Source organism: Castor canadensis, chromosome 10, assembly GCF_047511655.1.
Source record: "Castor canadensis chromosome 10, mCasCan1.hap1v2, whole genome shotgun sequence".
Lineage (NCBI taxonomy): Eukaryota > Metazoa > Chordata > Mammalia > Rodentia > Castoridae > Castor > Castor canadensis.
This window is the reverse complement of record NC_133395.1, coordinates 141349278-141376452: the sequence shown is the minus strand read 5'-3', so window position 1 is coordinate 141376452 and position 27175 is coordinate 141349278. Positions and strand designations below refer to the sequence as shown.

The 27175-nt window shown below is 51.0% G+C and overlaps 1 protein-coding gene across 12 annotated transcripts in view; it reads left to right on the top strand.

Annotated features, from left to right (window-relative positions):
* Positions 1–27175, top strand: part of Atp2b2 (ATPase plasma membrane Ca2+ transporting 2) — a 333232-nt gene that overhangs the window by 243585 nt on the left and 62472 nt on the right. For all 12 annotated transcript variants that reach the window (XM_074044411.1, XM_074044412.1, XM_074044415.1 and 9 more), the window contains 3 exons: positions 16174–16371; positions 23463–23720; positions 24557–24682. In XM_074044411.1, the coding sequence (XP_073900512.1) occupies positions 16174–16371; positions 23463–23720; positions 24557–24682 (582 nt within the window). The remainder of the gene's footprint in view (positions 1–16173; positions 16372–23462; positions 23721–24556; positions 24683–27175) is intronic.

Here is a 27175-nt window from a genome sequence, read left to right as displayed (position 1 = left end):
GATGTAAGCAGGAGAGGGTAAAAATTCCAAACAAACACAGAAGAGAGAGAAGGATCGATTTCCAGAAATGTAGGAAAAGTTCTTTGTGTACTGGGAAAATGCTGTACTATTATAATATGTAATATATATGGTACTGTTATAATCCCCACTTTACAGATGGGAAAACTGAGGCACCTGGGGGGTCAATGCACCCCAACCTGTGAGCCCAGGGCCAGGCCGTGTAGCCCCAAGGCCAGCATTGGGCAAGAAGTGGATGGGTGGCAGATCTGAGCGATGAGATTGAGGGTCAGGGAGGAGAAACAGAACACATGAGGGCTTCTCTTCAAAACTGGAGTTACACAGGAGGAGGGAGAGGCAATTCAGGTGGATGCAAGGGTGAACTTACTACCAGGGATTGGAATTGATTGTTTTAGGGACCTCACTCCACTCTCCCCATCCAAGACTGTGAGCTCCTAGAAGCAGGTGCTCCTAGAGCCGGGTGTAATTGATCTTTGTGTCCTTGGCAGACAACACATACAGAACATTTTGATGTAGCAATCATGTTTATTTAACAAATATGTGAACAAAGAAAAGAGGAAAGGGAATGAATGAGTGAGCAAGATTTATCCTCACTGTCAAACAGAGGATGTTCAACTCTGTGTGTAAATCATTTAGATCCACCACGCAAGTTCCAGAGTGGAGAACTGGGAGGCCATCACTGTCCCTCAAGGGAGATGAGCGCAGCATACATTGTGAGTCAGAAGCTGTGCAACTGGGAGGAGGGAGGCTCACCCAGCCAAATGAGAGATGCTTGGGAGCCTGGATTCAGATGTGACCTCAAGAGCAAAGAAAGGTCAAATCCCAAAAGCACCAGGGAGGCTAACCAATAAGATTATCCTAAAAAAGGAATAGATTTGTAGGAAACAAGGAGTGTGAGGTCAGCTTAGTTCAGAAAACAACCAAGCAGAACTATCTCATGAGCCCCGTGCAATTCTGGTGCAGGGATTGAAAAAGGAAAGAGCCAGAGTGAGAGGCTTTTCCAGTCCCTAATTCCTCGGCCCAGAGCTGGACAGACATTGCTAAATAGTCCCAATTCTCCAACTCCTTAGCTCAACTCCAGGAAGCCCCTACTAAGCAATCGCCACTGATTTGCAGGGTGAAACTTCTTTGTTCCCTCTGCCCTTTGCAGCAATGGGAGCCTTAGGTTTGGACCACTTTGAAGAAGAAGAAAGGAGGGCAAGGGTAGCTGAGGTTAAGGTCAAGGTGCAAACCACCTGATATCTAGATCAGAATCACAAATTCTACCTCTAGTCCTTCAAAAGACAAATAGAACTGCTTTTTCAAGCAAAATCTCATTTTTGTTCACTTATTTCAATCAGTGGAAAGCACTTGTTATGAATAAATATCCCCAGAGTGCAGTTTGATAGCTTTCATGACAAACCTGACCATCTCAGTGAAACCAGGTCTGTCCTTTGGGGAAGCCCAAGGAGCGCACTTTCTTCTTACCGAGGGATCTGGAGCTGGCAGCTGTGCATTCAGCACCTGTCTGTTGAGTACCTGCTGTGTGCTGGGCTGTGTTCAAGGTTGCAGGATAGTCTTGGCGACAGTCTCCACCAGCCTCCTCAGGGAACTCATGGTCTGGCAAAGTAAGACGTGAGCCAGCCTCACAGCTGTCTATGCTTTTTTCCCTGGGGCCACCTGCAACCCTCGCTTCTCCACAGACCATCAGTTTAACAATGACTCTGTGTGTGTGTGTGTGTGTGTGTGTGTGTGTAAGAGAGAGAGAGAGAATGTTGAGTGTCCTCCAAATTGTGAAAACCTGGCCACCAGCTCCCCACAGTCCCTTCTTATAATCTGGCAGGAGCAGGGGCATAACCAGTCAGGAGTCACTCTCGCCAGCCCCCAAAGGAGGGTGACCCCACCTCCCAGCAGGAACATCACCACAGGGTGACCAGAGACCTTCAAGCCCTCAGGCATCCCAGGAACTGGATTCCTGAAGCCAGACACACACAGCTGTGCTAATGTTTCAAGGTTTCATCAAAAACAGTTTGGTAGCAGTGTCCTGTCCCAATGCAGCACACTTCTAAGTCATGCTGAGAGAGAGACAGTGGCTGGATTCCACGTAGAGACCCCAGCAGGTTGCTGCCCTTCAGGAGATGGATTAGGTGATGATAATGCCTGCTTCAGATCCCCCTCGGCCACTGTGGCTTGGTCCAGCACTTTCACGGCATCCCCACTCACGTGAGGAACAGAGGCAGTTGGCCTCATGCTCCCCAGGGCCGTGAGGGCCTAGCACAGGTGGTGAAAGGGGGGGAAACCTTGCACAGCTGTGTGGGCAGTGTGGAGGGAGTCTTGGCCAAATTATTCAAATTATCAGAGATAGACATGAAATATTTTGGTTATGGAAGGAATCCTGGTGGAGCCCAGTGGAAATCACCAGGAAGGATTTGCTGTGCAAGTATGGACAAGTTCCCAGGAGAGATGCCCACATACACCAGGGTCAAAGAGAAGCAAGACTATAGGTTCTTGGTGTCTGCAGACCTGGGTTCTGTTCCTAGTGGTGCCACTGATGGCTGTGTGAGCTTGAACAAGTCACTTCACCTTCCTAGTCTTCAGATTCGTCCTCCACAGACAGCAGACAAGGCCAGCCATTATTCTTCTACAGCTGAATCTGACTAGAGGTACCATTTACCAAATGCCACTCTGGGCCAAGTACTGTGTACTGTGCATTGCCTCACATAGCCCACTCATCAGCCCTCTGAGATCTGCTGGATCTCCTGGTTTTAGAGCTCAAAGAGGCTCAGAGAAGGTGAGTGATTGGCCCCAGGTCACACAGCTTCTTGTGGCTGGAGTCACAGTTAATCATTGGATGCTGTGACCACACAGTTCAAAGCCCAGAGTTGCAAAATGAAGTGATGCTTTATTTGTGCATGTTGCACTTGCTTGGAAAAGCCTTTCAGACCACATGTGGTTGGAGTGATGTCCAGTCGGGCATCCAAGTGAGTGTGGGAGCTGACATTTCTGCTAGCCAGTGTATGATCCCCACTCATGGAAGGCAATCGCAGCTTAGTGAACCAGTGACTGAGTGAGAAATGGACCAAATACTGTTGGAGTTCAGAGCAGGCCTCAGCCTTCTTAGGGAAGGGCAGGCAAGTGACTAGTGAAGCAGAGCCAGAGAGAAAAAGACAGGCCCAGCTCTGTAAGGGGTCACAGGACAAGCAGGATGCTGTGACTATACTGTGTTCCTCTCTCAGGTGACTAGCACCTCCACTAGGGGCCAGGATGGCAGTGCTGACCCTGCACCCTAGGAACGCCCCCATGAAAGGCTCATGGCTTTCGTGAGTGAGTGATGTGGGGTTACAAGAGCAGTGCACGGAAGAGTCCCAAAATTTTCCAGCAAGAGGGGCCCTAAGAGGGCTAATCCAAGCCCCTCAATGCAGAGGCCCTGAGAGAAAACAGCAATACCAGAAACCAGACTCCAGGCTTCCTCACCTTCCAGGTACATGCTGGCACATACCGCCCCCCCGACACACAAACACTTGGACATCCTCACTGGGTTCCCCAAAAGAGAGGCTCAAACAGGGTGCGGGTGGTGTGTTTGGGAGTGGTCTCAAGAGTGAGAGCGTGAGGGCATGAAGTAGAGAAGAAAGGAGCAGCAAACATGGGGTGCTGGGTGCAGCTGCAGGCAGCAGGGTCAGCTCCCCAGGGCCATTGGCAGGAAGCTTGGATGTGCCTGGGAATTGCTCTCCCAGGGGGCGAGGCTACTGTGGTTTCCCTGCTTCCCATAGCCTGCTGGGCAGGGTCTGGAAAACCCTCAGCACCTGGGGGCTTCCTGGGCCGGGGGGAAGCTAGTGACCTCCCAGCTTCCAAAGAGCCCTGAAGCAGAAGGCATGATAGTGGTCACACGTGGGGTATGACCTGCACCCTCAGAAGTTGCAGCTTGAAATTGGGGAGGACCGGGGGACTGGGGTTCTAGACACAGGAAAAGGTGATGTCCCACTGCCTAAGAGCAGAAGAGTACCATGATGGCTTCCACGACTCAGGTGTTCTCACATGCCGACAGCATTGAGTGCATCGCTGCATTTGATCCTCAGGCTCAGCTTAGGACATTGATACCACTTTTCCTCTTTATAGATGAGGAAACTGAGGCCTGGAGCTGCTTCTGTAACTCGTTTAAGGTCTCGCAAGTAGAAAGTGGCTGAGCCAAACCTAGGCCTGTCTGGCTTCCTTAGCCCTTGGCCTGCGGCAGAGCAGGTGCAAGACGGCCAGGGCCAGAGGCTCTGAAACACATCCCTCAAAGGTGCTGCTGTGGCAGTGCAGGTGCCGATCCAAGTGAGCCTAATGACTTGCTTGCTAGAGTCACTTTCCCCTCTCCCCCAGCCCCAGTCCCCTTACCTATATAATGAAGCTATTCCTGGTTGCTTTGCAACCTCCTTCCTGGTGTTTTATACAGTGAGACAACCAAGCTGATGATCAGGGGGACAGGAATGATGCCATGGTCAAGACCTGAACTCTAAAGACACACAGACCTGGAGTGGAAATCCAGAGGACGGGTGTCTTTCTATCTCTGTGTCTCAGTTTCCCACCAGGGAGTCCAACCTATTGTTGGGGGGTAGGGTACCCTCAGCCAAAGGAAGTGCTGAGTTAGATACAAAGGTAGAAAAAGCATTCCAGGCAGAAGGAACAGCACTTGCAAAGGAGGCAGGAAAGCACTGTGCTGAAGCCTCAGAAAAGAGATGGTGTCGCTGGAGCACGCTGGTGGAGAAGGGTGGATTAGACTGCAGAGGAGGGGACAGCCCATGCATGGGGCTGTCCAGATCTTGTCGAGGGGCATGTTTTCATCTGTGGCCACTGGAGTGGAGTCAGCAAGAGCTTGCTGTGAGCACAGTGCACTTCACACTTTTAAGGCACCTTTCTGGCTATTGGGTGGAAATGGATTGGGAGTGGAGAAACTAGTGAGGTGGCTACTGAAACCGTCCAGGAGAGCAGTGATGGTGGCCTGCAACCAAAGTGTGGGTGGCAGAGGAGAGCAGTTGAATCCAAGATTAATTTTTTTTTTTTTGGATGGAGGAGCTTTGCTGGGAGGTGCAACAGGATCAAGAGGCAGGAGAGAGCTTCAGACAGAGAGACACAGAGGGAAAGAAAAGAATGCGAGAGCCATACATTGAGCACATACTGTGTGCCTGGCCTGTCAGGCTTGTTACCTGATTTTAATTTTCATGAGCAGGCTGTGGACTGGGCTCCATCACTCCTGGTACAGAGGAGGTGAAGTGACCCATTCAGGGACACATAAGTAGTAAATAAGGAAGCCAAGATTTTAACCCAGATCCACTTCATCTAAAGGTTATGTGAAAACAAACCTTTATTTTCTTATGGTAGTATTGATTCAGAATTACATTACACTTTGAATTATTCAGGCAAAGCATGCATTCATTCTCATGGTTAAAATTAAAATATTTCCATCAAAGCTGACCACTGTAACTAATCCTACTGCCTTTTTCTAGAGGTACTACTTTCATGAGTTTGGAGCAGACATTTACAGACCTTTTGCTACACACTTGCTTGGATGTACCTATAGAAAATACAGACTACTATTTTGTAGAGATTTCTGTTCTACATAAATGGACTTGAACTGTTCATATTGTTCTGAAACTTGCTTTTTTCACTCAACAGTTTGTCTTAGAGAGCCTTCTACGTGAGTACATATAAATGGATCTCAATCTTTAAACTGATTGTGGACTGGATGTACCACAGTTTATTTAGCCCACTCGCTTTCCAAAGACAGAAATGCATTTTTCTATAAATGTTGTAGCTTTCGAAGGGCTTGTGAATTTTTTTCCTTTCAAAATATAAGACTCTTATTTATGCTAATGGAGGAACCCACATCACACTGACAACACAAATATTTAGCAACACCCAGCCTGGTGACTAAGTTTTCCCGATTTCCTTCAGGTGCTTGGCGTCCCTGGGAGCTAGCTCTCATCCATTGCCAAGTCTCTGTGTATAGAAAAGTAGTCTCGAGAGCAACGGGAGAATGGCAGAGTTGTGGCTTTGATTTCAGCGCTGGATCCTGACATAGGCAGCCTGGCACAGTGCAGAAACAGTACAGTTGTGGAGCCTTGGAGATCTGGATTCAAGTCCTAGCCTCTCTGAGCAAGGCTATTTACTTCTCTGAGCCTCAATTTGTCCATCTCTAAAATGAAATCTATAATCCCCACCTTACAGAATGGCCAGGAAAATTAAATGCAAGCCACATCTATCAAATGATGTGCATAGAAGGGCACCTGTGCACATTTAGTGCCCTTGTCTACAGCCCCAACATTGTGGGGAACACTGGAAAGACGCTGGTCCTGCACCATTGAAGGGGGTCACTTGTCATAGAGCAGTGAAAAGACACTTGCTGCTACTACTGTCAATGAGGGGTCGCATCTGAGTTCAAAGGGAGGAAACGGATGTTCTGCCCAGGTTCTGGGCTCTAATTGTGTGCCAGACCCTTTCCACATTGCACTCTCTGTTATCTACCCCAGGGGCTGGAGCTGTGTTGTTTCTGGACCCCACTTTTATGTTTGAGGAAACTGAGGCTCAGAGAAGGGCACCAACTGGCCCAGGGTCTCTCTGAGTCCATAGCAGGGAGAGGCTGGAACTGACACTTTCTTCAGCCTCTGAAGCCCATCCTGGAGGCTCAGGCAGCAGCTCTGCAGAGCACCCTCTCCTGTAAATATAGGGAAGTGCCCCTTGACGCTCCACAGAAGTGGTATCTTGGTCTCCATTTTTCCAAGTTGGTGAGAGAAAGGCTACCACAAGACAACCTGATCAAGTTTCTTCAATGAGGCTGCGGGAGGAGGGGAGGGGGGCGGGTGAAGGGGAGAGAGAGAGAGAGAGAGAAGCATGTATATAAGGCTTGGTTTGAGCAAGTTGAGCACCCTCTTCCTCACGGTGAGAAAGAGGGAGCAGGAAAGGAAGGGGAGGATTCCGGCCACCTCTGGATCCAAGTCACCCTGCATCCAGGTCAAGTCACTGTCCTGTCTCTGGGCCTCAGTTTTCCCACCTGTCAAATGTGGGGATGAGACTGGCTGCCCACAGACTTGTTCTGCTCCAGCAATAGGGGATTCAAGGGGGCCTGGTTGCCAGATTTACTAAAGGGAAAAACAGGACATCCAGCTTCACTTGCCTTTCAGATGAAAAACAGTTAATCAGATTTTTATTAATAGTATGGTCTCAAATACTGCCAGGATACCACTCACACTAGAAAACCATTTGCTATTTATCTGAAATGCAAATGTAACTGGGCGCCCTGTGTTTTATCTACTAACCCCTCCGGCTCCACTGGACCCCATTCCTTGATCCAAATAATCAATACTTTCACCATATCCCTAACACCCAACCCCACATTCCTCTGCCCCATCTCCCCACCCCACTACCCTCTTCCATGCCCACGTAGAACATTATGGATCACAAGCTGAGAGATTTTATAAAGAATCCCCATGGAGCCAGGCACCAGTGGCTCATGCCTATAATCCTAGCTCCTTGGGAAGCTGAGATCTGGAGGATCGCCATTTGAGGCCAGCCAGGCAAATAGTTCAAGAGCCCTCCATCCCCAAATAACCAGAGCAAAATAGACTGGAGGTGAGGCTCAGGTGGTACAGCGCTTGCTTTGCACGTACAAAGCCCTGAGTTCAAACTCTGCCTGACTTAGGGAAAGGTCAAGTGGTTGATTGAAACCAGTGGGAACTGTGTGCACTTGAGTCCTCATTCCCTGCCATGTCCACCTGTGTACACATAAGCTAGTAGACACTGCATCCACCTGCCCAGTGCTGTGACCGTGCAGTCTCATGTCCATCATCAAACGCTGCATCCACAGCTGTGTGTCCCATCTGCGTCCCCATGTACATGACTAGATGTCAGGTCTGTGTGTGAGCGCGGAACCATTAAATTCCACTCTCTGCCATGTGAGCACTCAAGTTATTAGGGATCCACATGGGACCACTGCGGGTCAGAGAGAAGCCTCCTCACCCCACACCCCACCCGTCGGGAACCATTGATACCAGGATGTGATAACAAACCTTGCATATGCCTGATGTGCACACTGGACAATAGCCAGCACTGCAGCTGATGTCAACCCTGTGTTGAACCTACTGTGGCCCTGACAGACCCAGACCACCAGGGAGGCCCACACATGCTCAGCCCTCCTGTCCACACCTCCCTCTCCTCCCGCCGGCTCTTACAGGTGACATTGGGCCACCTCCATGTGCAGGGCCTCAGAGCAGCCCCAGCGCCCACATCCTCAGAGAGGTGGGAGGGGACAGGAGGTTTCCTGGGGTCCTACTGTGTGAAGACATGAGCAGTTTCCCTCAGGGGACAGTGGCTCAGCATCCAGAAGGCAGTGGCAGCAAAGAAGGGAGTCACAGTCAGCGTTCGACCCCAGGGCCAGTACCTGACACAGGAGCCAGGCTGGCTGGATGTGTGCTAGTGAAGTAGGGGGCCTGTGACAGATGCTTCCTGGGAAGGACAAGAAAGTCAGCTAGTTCTTACTGGGTAAACCAAGGAAGGCTCTCAGAAGGAGGTATCAAACTTCCACCTGGGCCTCTGGAGACTAAGCAGGTCAGCAGAGAGCAAGAGCCAGGTGAGCCAAGACTGAGGCAGACAGATGCTAGGGATGTGTGGAGCCTGTGGCTTGCAGAGGAAAACCTCAGAGAGGCCCTGCGAACCCAGGAGCTGGACAGTCAGAAAGAGCATGGGGAGTCATGGAAGGTAATGGAGCAGAATAGGAAGCCATCAGAGCTGACCTTGAAAGTGAGCCCCTGGCCTCAGGCTACCTGAATCTCCTATTCTGGTCCCCTTTTTCTCCCCACCTGGTTTCTAGTTTCTTTCCCCAGCCTCCTTCAGGAGACAGAGGTGGAGTGTAGTCTGTTAGCTTTTTAGTCTCCCCTGCTGCCTCCTGGAAGCCTGACAAGCCTTGGGTGTTTTCCAGGAAGGAAGATGGGCCCTACGGGAGCTGGCAGGCCATGAAGAATGTGAACGGCTGCCTGCAGGGGCAGTGACCCCAAGTCCCAGCAATGCTGCAGCTCCGACAGGGTGATGACCCCAACCCCATGCCAGTCAGCATCCTTTCTCCTCCCTCATGCTAGGGGCTCTGCCTGGAGTCTTTACCCCACCTCTGAGGAGGGCCGGCCACCATGTGGGGGTCGGGCCTCATCCCAGTGTGCCACTCAGCACCCAAGAACTTGCATTTCTCACTAGTGCTGAAGCAGCTGGCCAGGACCCTGCTGCACAGAGGGGTCCCTAGGGAACTCTAAGGACCCCCAAGACCGGGACCAGGCCCCAGCCCCATTCAGCTGGAATCTCAAGGTTGGGGCCCAGCCATTAACATTTTTAAAGCTTCCTGGTGACTTCAGCGTGAGAGCATGCTAGGAACCGGCAGCTTGGAGGGTATTGGGTAACAGCAGCTGATACTCTGGACCAGTCTAGGCACAATAGAGGCCTCGCCTCATTAACCCTAGGAGGTTAGCATTGTCACTATTCAAACATCACACACCAGGAAGAGGAGGTCCAGAGAGGGGGAAGTCACTGCCCAAAGACACAGAGCTAATAAGTGCCTCAGGTCTCCTGCCCCACTGCATGATTTTTTTCTTGAGCCACCACAAGTCCCAGCAGAGTTGCCTCTGTGAGCTGCCCACTCTGTCCAGCCTCTGGCAGAGGATGGAGCACATGGAACTCCACACAGCCGGTGCCACACACCGGTATGTGCCTTCCCTGCCATGCTAACACAGAGCACTCTGAGCGTGCATGCTTCAACAGCTCCTGCTGTTGCCATTTGCCTTTCTTCTGGGGCCTCTTACGTCTAGTTTGCACCCTGACTCTTTTTTAAATGCACGGTCAAGGGCTATGAAGCCACCTGTGTGGCTTCATTAGGAAAACACTGGTCTCTGGTTCCATCCAAAATGTCGTAGCACCCCAGAGCCCTGAGGACCAGGCTGCTGGGAACCAAGGGCTCACATCAGCTTCATTAGATGGGGCACTGCAGGATGCTTGTTGACAGCTGACACAACCTTCCCTGACCACATCAGGCTAGAGCAGGGCAAGGTGGCCATCAGGCTCTGTGGTAATGGCCTGACTCAAACCAAGCCTTCCCCACAGCAAGACCAAGTGCCTCAGTGTACCCATCTGCATGACAGGGTGATCACAACAGAAGAACCAAACCATGTACAGAGCACTGTCAGGGGCCTGGTTCTGTCTGAGCCTTAAGCCCAAGGTTTAAGGTGAGTGGTCCACTCAAGGTCACACACCAGAAGAAAGGTAGATCTTAAGAAGAGGTGTGACCTGACAGTGATGGTGGGCTCTGACACCATCTAAGACTGTGACATTGCAGACTGAAGTATCCAGGACACATTTCTGGGCACAGAGCAGTGACACTGTAGCAGCAGATGGAGATAGGGGCATGAGGTCCCTGTTGTAATAACCGAGTCATTGCTCAAACTGGGGAAGGGTCCACTCGGCAGACGACACCCCATATCCAACCAGCCTCATGGGTACACGCTGTAATCTAGTCCCCAGGGGGCAAAGAAAGTCTTTGGAGGTCCTGGAAACAGATTCTCGACCTCAGAACAGGCAAGAGGAGGTCAGAGGTCATCTAGATGGCCTGGAACACCTGCCCTCAGCCCCTCCCAATAGCCAGAAGCCCCTGCTTTCCTCAGAGCCCAGCCTGTTGGCATGAGGTGCCCACACATGGATGCTCTGCCCGCCCTCAGTTACCAGGGCAGAAGAAAGGCATATCTTAACTGTCCCCGTTCCATCATCTCCCCTTTATCCTGACCTCTAAGGGAGCTCCTGCTCCCTTACCTACCTCAACACCCTGCCTTTATTCTTAGTAATTAGCCACACCTACCTTCAAAGTAGCTTATAAAAGTTTTAAGACATATAAAAGAAGTATTTAAAATGACTTAAGTGAGGAAATCCAGACAAAGCAAAGAAGAGAAATAAGATCAAGTTTCACAGGCCCAGTGCATCCCACAGAGTCTTTTAGTGCAGGGCCAAGGGGTAAACTGCACATTCATGGCTCAGGTGAGCTGCCAAGTAGACAAGGAGAAGAGGGCAACAAGATGAGTTACAAGAACAAAAGTCTCCATTAGCAAACCCCCTTACTCTCACCCTGCCAAAGCCTGTGTAAGCTTCTCTCCTAGACTTTTCTGGCTGCTGGGGGCAGAGGGTACAATGGGTATGTCCTGTTCCCTGGGGACCATTCATCTTTTCGGGGGGGGGGGTAGTTCAGGAATGCTCCACCCACACAAGCATTTCTCAACTCCTCAGTTTCTTTTGCCTTCAAAGATGACTCCCCAGTACACACCCTCTACCACCCAGTGAACTCCCAACTCACACAGTTCCTCTTCTGCCACAAAATTCTTCCTGGCACCCAGTCTTCCTCGTGGCAGCTTCCCCAACACATAGAGCAGTGTCTGGCTTACAACAGGTACTCAATCAATGTCTGTTATGAATGAATAATTGGAAGCACACCACTTACTATAACCCTAGCTACTTGGCCCACCTGTAGAGATCCTGGGAAGTTGGGGGAGGGGAGCTCTGGCCTCCTTAATATAGGGGACTCAGGAACCCCAAGTCCCTGGGGGCCTGGCATCTGGAAACAGGAAATCCATGGTAGATTTTCACATCTCTGTGTGAACACAGTCCCTCCCTTCTTCTCTGGATCACCCATCCATCCTCAGCTCATCTGTTGCAAAGTCCTTAAATGTCCTAAAATGGCCAAAGTTATTCCCCATGCCTTCTCCTCCTAGTCCCAAGCCTTGTGCTGTGCACCAGACAAGGCACAGTCCCCTCTTCCCACCCCCCTCCACACCCAAGGAACTTAAGCTGATGCTCACTGCCCCTCCAAGAGTGAGGTAAGTCTGGCGATTGGGTTAAAGAAGTGTTGTGATCACTAGTTCCGGCTCCCATAGGTCAGTGTGCCTGTCCTGTCTGAACCAGGCATCTAGATTTTTCGTGGAAATGTCTACATTTTCATATTTATAACATTTCAAAAAATAAAATAACATTGGGCCAACCAAACAAAACCTCTCTGACAGCCTGTGACTGCCATTTGCAATCATCAAAGCAGAAATGGCAGAGAGGAGGGCACTAAAGCAAGGAGTTGGGAATGGCAGGGCAAAGGCTCAGAGGCTGGGAGAAAGCCCAGTTGTGTCCAGGAGAGATGGAAAGAAAAGAACTTTGTGATGAAGACTCCCCACTTGTCCAGTGACAGCAAGCAGCCATATTTCAGCAAATAATTCCTGTGCATTCAGAGTCCCCACCCCTGCCCTCGCACCGGGAGCAGCAGGACACTCAAATTCTGGCCCCAGAAGAAGAGTTGGGACAAATACAGAGATATTTTTGCCATGAAGGCACGTGGATTGTGCCTATAGTTCCCAGAGGGCATTGACACACATCCCCCTGTGTGCAGCTCAGCACAGCCTAGGGCTTCTTCACTCTCATTTTCTTGATGAGATAACCCAGTCTCCATGGCATGGGACAACTACCACATTCACAAGCCAGTGGTAGCACCAACCCACAAAGCCAACTCCCAGCCCTGCACTCCATCCTCTGGCTCTAATGCACAGACAGACAATTCACACGTGAAAACCCACAGCATCTGTTGTGTTTCTAGATTCCAGGCTCCCCCTGGTTTGTCCAGCAACATTTGACACACTGCATTAATTCTTACTATGCGAAGTTGTGCGGTGCTTTGTGATCTAAATGAATCTCTAGCACCATTCGCTCTCACCAATCTCTGTTGTGTCTGTTCCCAAAATTGGTGTGTTGGTCTCCAGCAGGAAGGTAGGGAAACTTCAAGATCCAGGCCAGGAGGGCAGGATGGATGGGGGAGACCACTCAGCCATCCCACCTATAGGGTCTCATTCCTCAGTCTTTGCATACAAAGTACCATAGCCTCCAAACCAGTCCTCCATGTCACCTGTGGGGAAACTGACACCTGGGGAGGGGAAGAGGCTAGTCTGAGGCCCAAGGCCCTCCTGTCTGCTGTGCCTCCCCTCCCCTTGACTCCCCTCATCCTGTACAAATCCTGCCTGCCTGAGCCCCCTTTCCCAGGAGGTTGGGGGTTCAAGCACCCCACAGTCTAAAATGGGATGCTAATATATCTTGCTGAACCATCACTGCTGTTGCCTGTACTTTACAGATGGAGAAACTAAGGCACCAAGAGGCAAAGTCATTTGTCCAAAGTGACTCAGAGCTAGGATTTGAAACTACACCATCTCAGTCTAGACCCCACTTAAGTTCTGCTTGAGAAGAGGGGCGATTGCGATGTCACGTTCACCATCACTGTCTCAGGTGCTTATGGGAGCCTCAGCATCTGAGGACCCGTCAGGCTTCTGTTCTGCATGTGTATTATTATGGGATTGCCCAGCAGTTCCCACCACAGGAACGGCCCCAGCAGACACCTCAACATAAGTATTCCCGTTTGCAGGCAGAGGCCGAGCACAGGCACACTGGCCTAGGTGGAAGGAAAGCTGTCTCTGCTTAGAAGGAACACAGGGCCAAGTGTGGCAGGACACTTGCTGTATAAAAATAAAATGATGCACTGACTGACCAAAAGAAGACCAGAACAAGGGAAGCATGGGTCTCCCCAGGGCCCAGTAGGCACAGGAAGCCATGCCCCCAGAGCAGTGTCTCTGCCATATACGTGAGTGCCAACCTCTGCTTCTGAGGCACACACATATCTGGGGAACTTGCCAGCTGGGGAGGCATAGCATAGGCAGGAGAAGGTAGATGCTGGCCCAGGACTGACTGGATTTAGCCAGATGGTGAAAGGCAAGGCTGCAAACATAGTCTGGAAGTTAGATGAAGGCCGGGGTGGAGTTTGGGACCCACAGACATCATTCCAAAGATAACAAGGTACTTCCCAGGATTGCCAAGCAGAACCGGGGTGGGATTTGTGAGGCAAGAGAATTATCTGGCAATGAAGAAATGATGGATTGGCAGAGGGTTCCCACTGCTCCATCTGGGCACATGACGAGGGCTGTACCTGGCTGTGTTCTCTGCCCAGGTCCAGGAGAGGAGTCACCTCCAGTGACAGCCAAGCACTGGCCGCCTGAGGTGCAAAGCACCTTATGCATGTGGCCACTGGGACATCTACTGTGTTCTCAGCCCTGTCCCGGGGTCTGCAACAGGGCTCGGCACTTCAGAGGTGTGCAATAAATGTTCACTGCCTGCATGAATCATATGCTATACTCACATCCACCCTGTGGGTGAGGTTCTACCACCACCCCTTAGCAGAAGGGGAAACCAGAGGCTCAGAGTTAGGGACAGTCGCCTGGGATTCAAAACCATGCAGAGCTTTCTGTGGAAAGCTCAGCATTCAAGTGCTGTGCTGTGCTCCTCGGGAGGCAAGAGGAAATGCAGAGCAAGGCTCACCTGAGCGGGATCTGCCTGGGGTCGGGTTGTATATTCACTCCCCATGGCTGTGGAACAAATACCCCAAACTGGGTGGCCTACAACAAAGGAAAGTTGTTATTTCACAGTTTAAAGGCCAGAAGTCAAAAATCAGGTGTTGGTAGGGCTAGGCTCTGTCCAAACTCTGGGAAGAATCCTTTCATTGCCTTTTTCTGCTCCTAGTGGCTCCTTGGCTTATGGCTGTCACTCCAGTCTCTGTCTCTGTTTTTACCTGCTGTCTTCCCTCCATGTCTGTGTTGCCTGTAAGGACAATCGTCTCTGGGTTGAGGGCCTGCCAGATGAGTTCCCTTAAGATCCTTGACTACAAAGACTGGTTTCCCAAACCTCTGAGGTCACACTCAGAGGTTCCGAGGCTTAGGACATGGCTATTCAGAGGTTCCAGGCTTATGATGGTCCGATTTAGGATTTTCCAAGTTTACGATGGTATAGAAGTGTACCATACAGCCATTCTGATTTCCACCGTCAGCACAGTATTCAATAAATTACAGGAGATATTCAAACTTTATTAGAAAAGAGGCTGTGTCACTATTTACAATAACCAAGCTTTGGAAATAGTCCAAATGCCCTGCAACTGATGAATGGATTAAGAAAATGTGGTATATATATATACAATGAAGTTTGATTCAGCCATAAAGAAGAATGAAATTATGTTGTTTGCAGGTAAATGGATGGAACTGGAGACCGTCATGTTAAGCGAAGTAAGCCAGACTCAAAAGAGTCAAAGGTTGCATGTTTTCTCTCATATGTGGAGACCTAAAAGTTAAATGTATATATAGATACATATATGATCATATGAATATATATATATATATTCATCCACACATACATAGAGTGAGAGAACAAAGTTGTATTAGTGAGTCTGTCTGAGGAAAACTAGGAGGTGTAAGACATAAAAAAAATGTTAAAGAATGAAAAATACTGAAACGACCCATCTAACCATGAATATAATGTAATGCCTTGTACTGTAAGTTGTTAAGAGGTAGAGGGGCATGGTGACGAACAGTGAGTGAGTAACAGGGGGAGTGGGTTAATTTGGTGAAAGCAGAATATACACAGGCCTAAGTACCAAGGTGAAACCCCCTTGGGCTATCAGTATACGCTTTCAAAAAACTGAAAGGGAGGAGGGATAAATAGGTCTTTTCTACGGATGGGTACCAGTGGGAGGTGGGTGGGCACAAGGAAAGGGGGAATCAGTGTAAACATGATGGATGTATTTTTATCCATATATGAAGTATGTTGAAATTGTTCTAAGAAAGGGAGGAGGGAGGAAAGGGGAACGATGGAGGGGGTAAATCTAACTAAGATATGTTGTAAGCACATACACAAATTTCACAGTGTATCCCCCTGTACAACTCTTATATACTAATAAAATTTTTAAACAAAAGAGGCTGTGTGTGAGATGGCTACCCAACTGGAGGCTGATGGCAGCACTCTGACCATGATTATGGTGGGCTCGGCTCACCTACAGTGTTCGTAGGTTAAGTCATCGTGAGTTTATGGGGACACGAACGCTGTGAGTCAGGAGTATTGATATCCTTGGAGGCCTCTGTTCAACCCACCACGTGGTGTCTCTGACATTTGACAGGAGCCCACTCAGAGCCCTATGTGTATGGAGCGTGAAGCTCCTGGGCCAGGTGCCTGGAAGTTTCCTCTTCTGTTCCCCCAACCACTCTGCAATTTCAGGGCCACATGCTTCTCTTCCAGACCCGGCCCAACCTCTCTGCATTCTGTCCACAGGTTTGCCGGGCACCGCTCCAGACCTGGAAAAGAGAAAGCAGATTTTTGGGCAAAACTTTATACCTCCAAAGAAGCCAAAAACCTTCCTGCAGCTTGTGTGGGAAGCGCTGCAGGACGTGACACTCATCATCCTGGAGATAGCGGCCATCATCTCCCTGGGCCTGTCCTTCTACCACCCACCTGGCGAGAGCAACGAAGGTAAGAGAGGCCTCAGAACCCCACTGCCCACCCTGTAGCAGGGACATGCGCCTGGCCACAGAGCCCACACAGATGGCACTCAGGGCTCAGGCTAGCGCTCCTTCCAGGTGAGGAAACTGAGGACCTGGGATCAGTGCTCACCCACAGCCATGGAGGGGCCAAGCCAGGCCCAGGCTGAGAGCCCCCAGCTTTCCATTGTGAACTGAAAGGGTTAGACCCCTGGAATAACTGCAGTAACTGCAGAATGCACAGCAGGCACTGCCAGAGTGCCCAGTTCTGGGTTGAGTTATCTTCTTAACCACACATGAGACAGTGGGCTATGATTGTGCCCATTTTACAGATGAGGAAAACAAGGCACAGAGAAGGGAGTTAACTTGCTCCAGGCTACCCAGTATCTAAGCCTGTTTTGTTTTGCTGTCACAGAATACCAAAGGTTGAGTAACGTCTAAAGAACAGAAATCTGTTTCTCACAGGATTCTGGAGGGCAGGAAGTCCAATATCAAGGTGCCACATCTGGTAAAGGGCTCATGCTGCACCATGGCGTGGTGGAGAACATCCCATGGGAATGGACAAATGTCTCTGGACAAAGCCAGGCAGAGCCTGGAATCCAGAAACACAACAGAAGCCACGTGGGGCTGTGGGTTTTCACGTGTGAATTGTCTGTCTGTGCGTTATAGTCAGAGGATAAGCGCAGGGCTGGGAGTCGGGTTTGGAGGTTGGTTCTACCACTGGCTTGTGAATGTACTTGGGCCAGTTTCCCCATGCCTCAGAGACTGGGTCTTCCATCAGTAAGATGGGAGTGGTGCATGCAGGCTCGGGTCTCGTCCTCCTCTTAGAAAGCCACCGGTGCTGCCCTGAGGGCCCCATTCTTGGCCTCATCTAACCCTAGTTACCTCTCAGGTGCCCTGCCCCCAGAGACATCGACATGTGAGTGTGGACATTAAATTCTCCACACATGGACGCTGGGGGACACAGCACCCAATTGTAGAGTCCTAAAACGCGGTGCCAGGCCTCTCCCGAGACCGTCTTGTTTCCTGAATGTGGGAGCTGCAGGCAGGATTTGAACACGCTGCCAGGCCGAGGTGAGCCTGATTTCATGCAGGCTGACCACTAGGGCCCCTTGTCACATCCATGGACAAAACCCTCCCACCACTTGCCCCATAGGCCACAGACATGCTCTCTGATTGGACAGTGCTTCAGCCCATTCTTTGAGATCCCTGCTGGTCCCCACCCTCTGGGCACACTAGTCTCAAGGACCCCTCCAAAGCTGGGCTTCTTCTGGGACCCCCAGGTTACCCAGTCCCTAGAGGCGTGCAGAATGGCATCAGAGCTCTTGGCAGCTGAGGTCCCAGGTCAGGGACTGGCAAACTGTGGGCCACAGAGGGTCTAGACTGCCTTGTTCGTGTCTAGCCTGGGAGTTAAAATGGTTTTTGTACTTTTGAATGGCTGAAGAAAATCAAAAGAATAGTGTTTCATGCCATGCGAGTCTGATATGGAATTAATCTTTCATTGTACAAAAGTAAAGCTTTCTTGGAACCGTCCCATTTCTCTTTGCACGGTCTGCGCTGCCTTTGCTCTGCTGGCTGTGAGCCCCAACTGAGCCATGAGCCCTCAGCCTGAAGCTCTTCCTCACTGGCCTTTTCCAGGAAGGCCCCGCTCTGTCCTGGAAGAGCAAGATAGAGTTTTGCTTCCTAAGACTGTCTCCCTCTCTCCCTCTCTCTCTCAACTTCCCCTCCTTTTCCCTCCTCTTTTCCCTCTCCCTCTCTCCCTGCCAACCCCCCACCATAGTTTCCAAAGGCAGTCCCTGTGTTAAAATTCTGCCTGCCTCACATCCCAGCTGTGCGACTTTCCTTCTCTGATCCTCAGTTTGCTCCTCTACAACATAGGCAAGTGATCCTGTCCCAAGGGCTCCTATGAGGAGTTTAGCAAGTGTCCCAGTCCGGCACACAGAGGTTCCCTGTGTCTGCTCTTAGGGCCTGGCTGCTCCAGGCTTTTTTCTCAGGTCTTCGTCTCACACCACACCACTCAGGCACCGCTCTCCTTTTCCACAGTGCTGTCCCCAGCTGTGGTTCATGTAACACATGCGCGGATAAGGCCGAGGCTGAATACATTTCCCATGTGCAGAGTCTCAGTCTAGAGGGGCATCCCCAAATCTCTCCCTGGATTCTGAATGGGGATGCAACTCTGTGGGCAGGAATCACTATTTCACCTCCCAGGGAGGGCTCCAGAGCAAAGCCATTCTTCTCCAGTTCAGGACTTGGGACTACTGATGGGAACCTCGGCCTCCACTCCCTCTGTGGTCACTGCGCTCCTGCTGAGAGTGGGGCCACACCACCTCTATGACTGCTTCCTAATGGAACGAAGTCTTTAGACCTCCCTAATTCATGTCCCTTTAAGTTAAAAAACAAAACAAAATAAAACAAAAAAAAGAATTAGTGTACTGCAAAAGCCATACAAATTCACTGCAGAGAAAGTCTAAAGTGCCAGCAAAACAAAGGAGAAACATAAAATCACCCACATTCCTCGTGCCCAGAGAGAACCCATGGCTGCCTTATAGGTAAAGATACAGGTAGAGAGGGAAGGAAGGAGGTAGACAGACAGATAGAAGGGTGGCAAATAGATGATAAATAAGAGATAGATAGATAGAAAGACAGACAGATACACACACATACTTGGAATATATAAAATGCATTGTTTTGTTGTTAGATTGCTGTACAATCCATTTTTGAGCGATAAGATATTATAAGCGCTTTCCTTTGTCATTAACTATAATTAGGCATTGTAATGAGTGTTCTTCATAAACAAGTAAATCCTGCTACACTCGCTGCTTCAGACAAGCAGATACAAACTTAGCATATAAGAAATAACCATCATGTCCTCACTTTTTCCAAACAAAGAGGTAGAGATGGTCTCTGACGTCCTTTCAACATCTGTCACTCCCAAGCCAGAGTTGCCCAAGAAACTAGAAACCAACTGCTTCAGTCTTATTCACCATAATACCAAGTTGATTTTTCTTCCTGCATGTCCTCCTTCCACAGAGGATATAAAGACATAAGAGGGACAAATCTCACAAGATGATGTCAAATATCCAGGCAGAAAAAGAATGGAAGCAAATAAACCAGCTATTTATCATTGCTACCATAACTGAAATTTAAATTTGACTTGAGTTTCCTGGCAGCCAGGGCAGAAAGGGAATTCAAACGATTGGTATAGTTCAAGTTATCAATAAGAAAGATGACATTTCTGCTGACAGTGAATTCTGGGGTGCTCTTTCTCATAGGACATTATAAGAAATGCACAGTGGGCAGCTTTCTTTGCAGAAATTTTGTAGCAGATATAGAAGATGGTATAAAGTTAAATCAGCCTTGAACAAAGCTAAGGCTGCAACAAAATGCATAACGACAATAATACCACTTACTATTCTTATAGCCACCCCTACTTGGGAGCTGCCATGGTAGAAGTTCATTCCAGCCTCACTGAATCCACATAACAACCCTGTAGCCAGGCACTGTTATTTATTACCCAGCAAGCTGAGGCTCTGGGAGCGTAAGGGACTAGCTAAGGTCACAGAGCAAGAAGTAGCAGAAACGTGACTCAGACTGAGACCTTCTGGCTCCCTATTCTGATCCTTTGGTCACATTTCCTCTGAGAGGGCCAGGGATGAGTCACCCAGACATATGGCCTCGTGTGACCCACCAGAGCAGGACAGACTCTGAGGGCAGCTGGCAGAGGGTGAGGTGGAGCATGCTTACAGTTTCCTCATGTGAGAGCCCCCCACAGCTCCAGATAGGTGGTATAGTCACATCTATGTCCATGCAGAACCAAGGCCCAGGGAGGGGCAAGGCTGCCTGAGAACGCAAAGCTTACAGGTGGTAGGGCTGGATTTTAACCCTCAACCTGGTCCCCTACCTCTCCCTGCCCCTGGCCACACTCTGGGTGGAGAGTGGCTACCTACACTGCAGACCACAAGCCACATTCCTGGACCTTGTGGCAGACTCATCCCTTTTCCCCAAGCCTCAGACCTTCCGTGTTGCCGGGAGCCCCCACCCAAGTCACATTTGGGGTTCTCTGACCCCAGCAGCCCCCTCCAAAAGCAAAGCACACCCACAATCCTAAAGGCTCAGGGACAGACCAGGAAAGGTGGCAGGAGTGCTGGCAGTATCATTCTTTGCCCCAAAGCCACAAAAGAAGCCTGGCCTGCTCTGGGTCCCACTGGACTGGAAACCCCCACACTTAGGGCTCAGGGCTCTGGGCTCTGGGTTGGAGTTCCAGCTCTATTGCTTGCTGGGGTGGGGCTACCTTCTCCTATGTAAAACCAAGATAACCATGGCTACCAGCAAGAAAAGCCCTGGGAGAAGGCTCTGGGTGCTTTGTGCTCTCTGCAAGCCTGTATTCCATCTCCAGCATCACCAGCCAGGAGACTCTGGCTCAGAGACCTCTAGGCACCTGTCTGAGGTCACATAGCATATTCCTGGCCAGTGCTGAAGCGCAGCTGCCCTGTGCTGGAGTGACAACCAAGCAAGGCACACAGTAGGTGCTTCCTGAAGGCTTGTGGCTTGACCATCTCAATGGTCCTTATTGGATGTCAGGCCCTGGAAACCACATGGGAGGTGGAGCCCCATTTTCCTGATGCGAGCAAGCAGACTGCAGTTCAGAGGCTTCCCCAAGGTCACCCAGGCAATGAGAGGCTACATCCTTGAGCCCTGGTTCTAGATTATGGCCCCAGATTGGCCACAATCTCCAGAAACTGTCTCTGCCCAGTCCCAGGGACCCCCAAGGAGACTTCAGCAGCTGAAGTCCTGCAGCTCCTCAGCCATCCCAAGACACCATAGGACCCTCAGACAAGCTCTTGAGAGATAAAGCCAGTTTTTGCTGCAGAGTGAGACCCTCTAAGGCCCAGGGGACTCCTCAGTATCAAATAGCAAGGGCGGCCAGCAGGACTGGGAGCTGAGGATGGAAATGTCACTCAGCCCTGCACTCACAGAGGACAGTTTAGGGACAGGAGCTCCTGAAAAAGAGGAGGGGGTGTAACGGGGCATCTGCCCTGCACTCCCTGTGGGGGTGTCTCACAGGAAGGCTCCCTTAGTCCTTGGGGCTACCTTCTAAGACAGTGCCTGTCATCAACCCACTTCACCAGTGAGAAAACCGAGGTGCACGGTGAAATAGCAACACAGCAGTTTACAGCTGGGATTGGAACTCAGGGCTGGCCCAGTCGGTGCTCATCAGTACGATCACAGGCTGGTCCAATTAAACGGTTTAAAATTGTTAAAAAGATGTGCAACTCCCAAGGGGGAAAACAGCAGCTGCGTGAGCCCCTCACGATAATGTCATTTACTGGCAGGAAACAGCTGGTTCAGCCTGAGACCCCATATCTCCCAGGGGCACGTGCTGCTTGGCCACCATGAGCCTTCACCTTCCCAAGCCTGGACAAGACCCAGAGCCAGAAAACATTCTCCTTAGCCTTCTTGTCATGTTGCTTCTGACCCCCTAGCTTTCCAGAAGGTTCTGTTGGGGTTTCTTGAAACTGCTGTTCTCTCTTCCTTGGGATCAAATTGGTCAGTCATGAGTTTTTGGCAGACTTCCCATGGGAGGCCCACATATGGCAGAGGAGGCCTCTGGGCTCAGAGGAAGTGGACAGGCAAGGTCAGATTCCAGGCCTAGATCTGCTGTGTGACCCCAGGTGAATAGCTGCCCCTCTCTGAGCCACTTGCCTTCCCTCAGCCGGCTTGAGGATGGAAGCAGATGCTTGGCACACAGTAGGCCTTGCAAATGTCCCGTTGCCTGCCTAGTCCCGGGGAAGGGAGTACTCTGAGTTTTCTAGGTGTAGGTAGTGAGACCCTGCTCTGGGGCACTTACCACAAGGACAACCACTCTCCAGCCCCCAGTGGGAAAGGGCCTAATGGCCCACCCTACCCATGGCCACTCCTCTTTCTGGGCCTCTGGTTTTTCATCTGTAAATGGTGGGGGTGGGGCACCCCTAGCCCTCAGCATTACTAGGTGGTGAGAGAGAGGTTGGAAAGGCCTTGGGCTGAGTGACACTGGACAGGACGCACTTCTGGTCTGAGGCTCCAGACTGGATGTGCCTGGTGCTCTTCTTTTTCTCCTCACCCCTTGGGCCTGGCAGACCTCAAACAGTTGGGGACCGAGACAGGGTTACTCAGCAGTGTGGGATGTGTGATACTGGGTCCCTACGAAGTCACACAACAGCCTGCAGCTTGAATGCCAGTGAGCTTGCTGTGGCATGGGGCAGACATCCCAGTTCACACCCAACATGGGCTGAGAAAGAACCTCATGCATGCTAGCCATGGCCAGGAACTGTCACCTTCTGCCCTAAAGCCCCAGAAGGTGGCCTCAGCGATCCTCAGATCACACGGGTGCAGTGGCAGGACTGGAAGCAGCTTGCAAGAAGGCAAGTCAAAGCTGTATTTTCTGTCCCCCGACCCCTCCACCTGCTGACCCTGACACCTGGAGACCTACCTCACAGCTGCTGGAAGACAGAAAGAAAGGACGTAGATAAACCCGCAATTCAGACCCCAAAACACTTGCAGCATCAGCTGCTGTCATTCCTGTTCCAGCCTCTTCTTTTCTCAGTTCTTATGTATTAGGGCCCCCTCTCTGCCAGGCCTGTGCTACACAAGCCACAGACCTCATTTCATTACATTTTATTCTCCACATTAGTTCCTTGAGATAAAGAATGGGCTTCCCATTTTATAGATGAAAAACTGAGGCTCAGAGGAGGTAAGTCATTCATCCAAGAACTCACAGATAGGAAATAGAAGTAGCTAAGACAGTGGTCTCTGAAACCTGGGGTCACATCCTAGCTCCCTCTCTGCCCTTCCCAGGTTGGGAAGTTGCTGGACTGCTCTGAGAAGCCTCAACTTCCACATCTGTGAAATGGGCAGAGTGGCCACTGTGTGAGTTGGTGCGCTTGAAGCCCTTGTCCAGGTCTTGGCACCCAGATGTGCTGAATGGAAGCACCCTTGTCATCTGATCATCACCATTTGTTACTTGGCACTCCTGGGCTTTAAATCCAGGTGGTGAGGACCCGTCTGCCTGGGGACCCCACCCACCAGATTCATTGTTCTCTGCAGGATGTGCTACAGCCCAGGGTGGGGCAGAAGATGAAGGAGAGGCAGAAGCAGGCTGGATTGAGGGGGCTGCCATCCTCCTCTCTGTCATCTGTGTGGTCCTGGTCACGGCCTTCAATGACTGGAGCAAAGAGAAGCAGTTCCGGGGCCTGCAAAGCCGCATCGAGCAGGAGCAGAAGTTCACTGTGGTCCGGGCCAGCCAAGTGGTCCAGATCCCTGTGGCTGAGATTGTAGTTGGAGACATCGCCCAGATCAAATATGGCAAGTGTCACAGTCACAGTTTTAGAACTGGAGTCTGGGCAGAGGTGGACAGCCATGCAGATGATGAGAGCCTTGCCCAGGGAACAGGGTGGGTCCCTGAAGGCTGATTCCAAGCTAAAATGTGTTCTGAAGTCCTGTGGGTCCTGGAGGAGGTAGGATTCAGACAGCAAATACACATGCCACTTCACTCCTAACTTGACCCACAGCAGACATTACTAATCCATCACAGCAGCCTACAGCCTCAGAGGCCTCCCCAGTACAGTGTTCCAAGGACCACTGATACTCAGTGGGTTTATCAGGTGAGCCTCATGTCCCATCCCTGAGTTAGCTGTGGCTGGATGGTGTTAGGGGGACAGAATGTTCTGTGCCTGTGATATAACCAGCAAGAAAGCAGGCAGGCTAGCTCCAAAGGGGGTTTGGACTACATATGGTCTGGAAAAGTAGAGGCGGATGGTGGGGGAGAGATCGGAGTGCTCCACTCCCAGAGGACTTGATTGGCTGGGTGTCCTCAAACGACCCAAGACAGCATGGTCTCTTCCCAAACAATTTCCTTGAGCCATGACTGGGCCTAAAGAAGAGTGACTCACTGAGCTCACTGGACTCAGCTCCATGCCAGGCCAAGTAAGCATGTTATAAAGGACAGGCCTCCTGGGCTAGAGTTGCTATTGGACCCAGCACCAGCTCTCCAGGCCTGTGACAACCACTGTGGCCTGGGTCTTGAGCTGCCTACTGTCCTGCCACAGCTGCCATGTTGGTTCCCATACTCTGGGGGCCCTTGACCTCCAGGCCTCTCTGGACACCTGAAATTCTGCTAACTCCCCACTTCCTCCCACCAGGTGACCTCCTCCCTGCTGATGGCCTTTTCATCCAGGGCAACGACCTCAAAATTGATGAGAGCTCCCTGACGGGGGAGTCTGACCAGGTGCGCAAGTCCGTGGACAAGGACCCCATGCTGCTGTCAGGTGAGCAATGGCAGGTAGCAGCCCCACATGGGGGAGTGCCTGAGTGGCCCTGCATTATGAGGTGGGTGCAGCTGAGGCCTTGGTCAGGAGCTCTGGGAGGCTCAGCCCCCAGTGAGAACTCCAGCCCTTTTCCCCACCAAAACGTGCCCTGAACCTGCTGTTGCACTGAGCCAGGTGCTGGGCCCTGGGGCTACCTTGGTGCATAAAGCCAACAGAGCATCCCTGTCCAAGAACCGTGCCTTCTAGTGACTTGGTTTGCTGAACACACAGACCCTGAAGCTTTCTTAGCAAGGAGGAGAACGAATCTGTCAGGTGACAATTTTTTGGACACCTACTATCCATTAGACACTGAGGCAGATGCCAGGGCTACAGCAGTGGACAAGTCAGGTGAGGCCCACCCTAAGGAGCTTGTGGTGAAGTGAGGAGAAGAAGGCCACGAAGAAATGCTGGCAGTGATTGGTGTATGAAGAAAACAAACAGGGGAATGGGGTGGGGGATGGCTGGGGAGGCCATGTGTGAGGGGAAGGAGTGGCCTTGGGACTCCCAGAGGAAGACTATACCAGGCAGAGGAACCAGCAAAGGAAAGGGCCCAGAGGCAAGACTGCACTGGAGGGTCAGGAGCGAATGGAGAAGTGGAGTGGCCAGCTGCTGGGCCTCTGGACCACGGTCAGGACCTGGTCACATTTGCATTTTTACAGCTTATGCTGGCTGCTGCAGAGGACAAGAAAAGTGCCAGGGAGACATGCAGGACCAGGGACCAGCCAGGCACATCGCCCACCCTGCAGAGACAAGAGCCCTTACTGTCTGGCAGGGCTCAGTCAGCATGCTCTGAGCCTCTGCTCTGGGACTAGCACCAGGCTGAGCACCGAGACCCAACATACCATTCTCACCCAAGTGCCCTTGGGAGCACCCAGCCCAAGTGGTCTTGGGAGAGCAGACCTACAAACAACTAATGCCACAGTGGAGGAGCGAGAAGGTGTGCGAAGGGAGCAGAGTCCCCAAGGAAGGTGGTGTTGACCTGGGTTTTAGAGCCTGAGTAAGAGCTCACCAAGTCTGAGTGTTGAGAAAGGGCCTCCCAGCAAAGATAACCCAGCAGTCTGAAAGAGTGCAAAATGTTCTAGAAATGCAAAGAGGAAGAGCCACAGGTCTGCAGGGTAGATGGTAAGGAAAACGGAAGATCAAGGCTAGGACATATATTTATCCCAAATTTACTCAACCTATGGTAATGGTTAGTGGGAAAACAAGGTTGCTGCTTTTTCTGAAGCTTAGAATCTAGCAAGCAGGTGAGGTAAAATGACTTCATATGAAAGCTCAGGTTGGAATGAGAAAAAGGCCCTGAGGGCAGGAGCGGGACTCTCCGTGGGTCAGGGAAGGCCTGTCTGAGGAGGTTGCATCTAAGCTAAAGTGGAAACAGTGAGAAGAGCATTCCTGGCAGAGGGACAGCAAGTGCAAAGGCCCTGGGGTTTGGCTGAGTGTTTGTGGAAAGTCTCACGTGCCCTCTTGGAGAATATAGGCACACGAGAGTTCACTGCATGCGCCAGTCTGTTGGTTCTGACCTCTGGGATGAAGTGGTTGACAGACAGGTGAGCATCCTTGGGGCAAGTGGATAGGTTCTATGGAAGGTCAGGGGAGGCCTAGCCTGAGTGATCATTGTTCCAGTCAGTTTGGAGAATGGGTGGGAAGGAAGAATGTTGGCAGGAGCCTGGGGAGAGAAAACGTTCAGAGTCACTGGCAGATGGCAGGAAGGGGACACAGGTACAGAGAGACCCTGGAAAGACACAGTGGGTAGAGATGCATGGGAAGCCAGCTGCCAGCCAGCCTAGGGTGGATCACAGGGTAGCAGGGTCTTTGAGCAGGTACAGGAGGCCCAAAGAGAGCAGAGATGCCCAAAATAAAGCAATTCTGAGGCAGAAGCAAAAGCAGCAGGGGTGTAGGGAGGAGGGGCTTTGGGGGAGCCAGAGCTGGGGAGCGCCTCTCTGGCTCCATGTCCAGAAGCCATCACTGACTGGCAAGGTGCTGCAGGTCCTAGGAGGCCACGCCAATTCACAAGCAAGCCAAAAGCCTGAGGCTGCTAAGAGGGATCTTGCCCTGGGCGGGGAAGGGCCAGGGGACTGGGGACAGAGAGGACACCACGAGTCTTAGTAGGAATCAGCCATGCTCAGCTCCACCTGAGTGGCTGTGAGCACTGGGACAAGAAGAGGGTGATCCTGAGATGCCATCATAGCCCCCCTGAGCCCAGTGGCTCAGTCTCCCATCTACAAATGCAGCTGGAAGCTGTTGGTCTCTGGGTGTCAAGGTCACAGGCAGGATGGAGAAAGGCCGTGGCAGCCAGAGATTTCCATGAGTTGTACTGATTCCTGGATGGCTGGTGATCTGGTGAAAGATTTCTGGTGGACTTCCCTGGAGCTCTGTCTTGTCACAGTGTGGAAAGTGTGCCTCTCAAGCCCACGGAGCCTATATGCAGAGAAAGGGAGGCAAAAAGAAGCCAGAGTC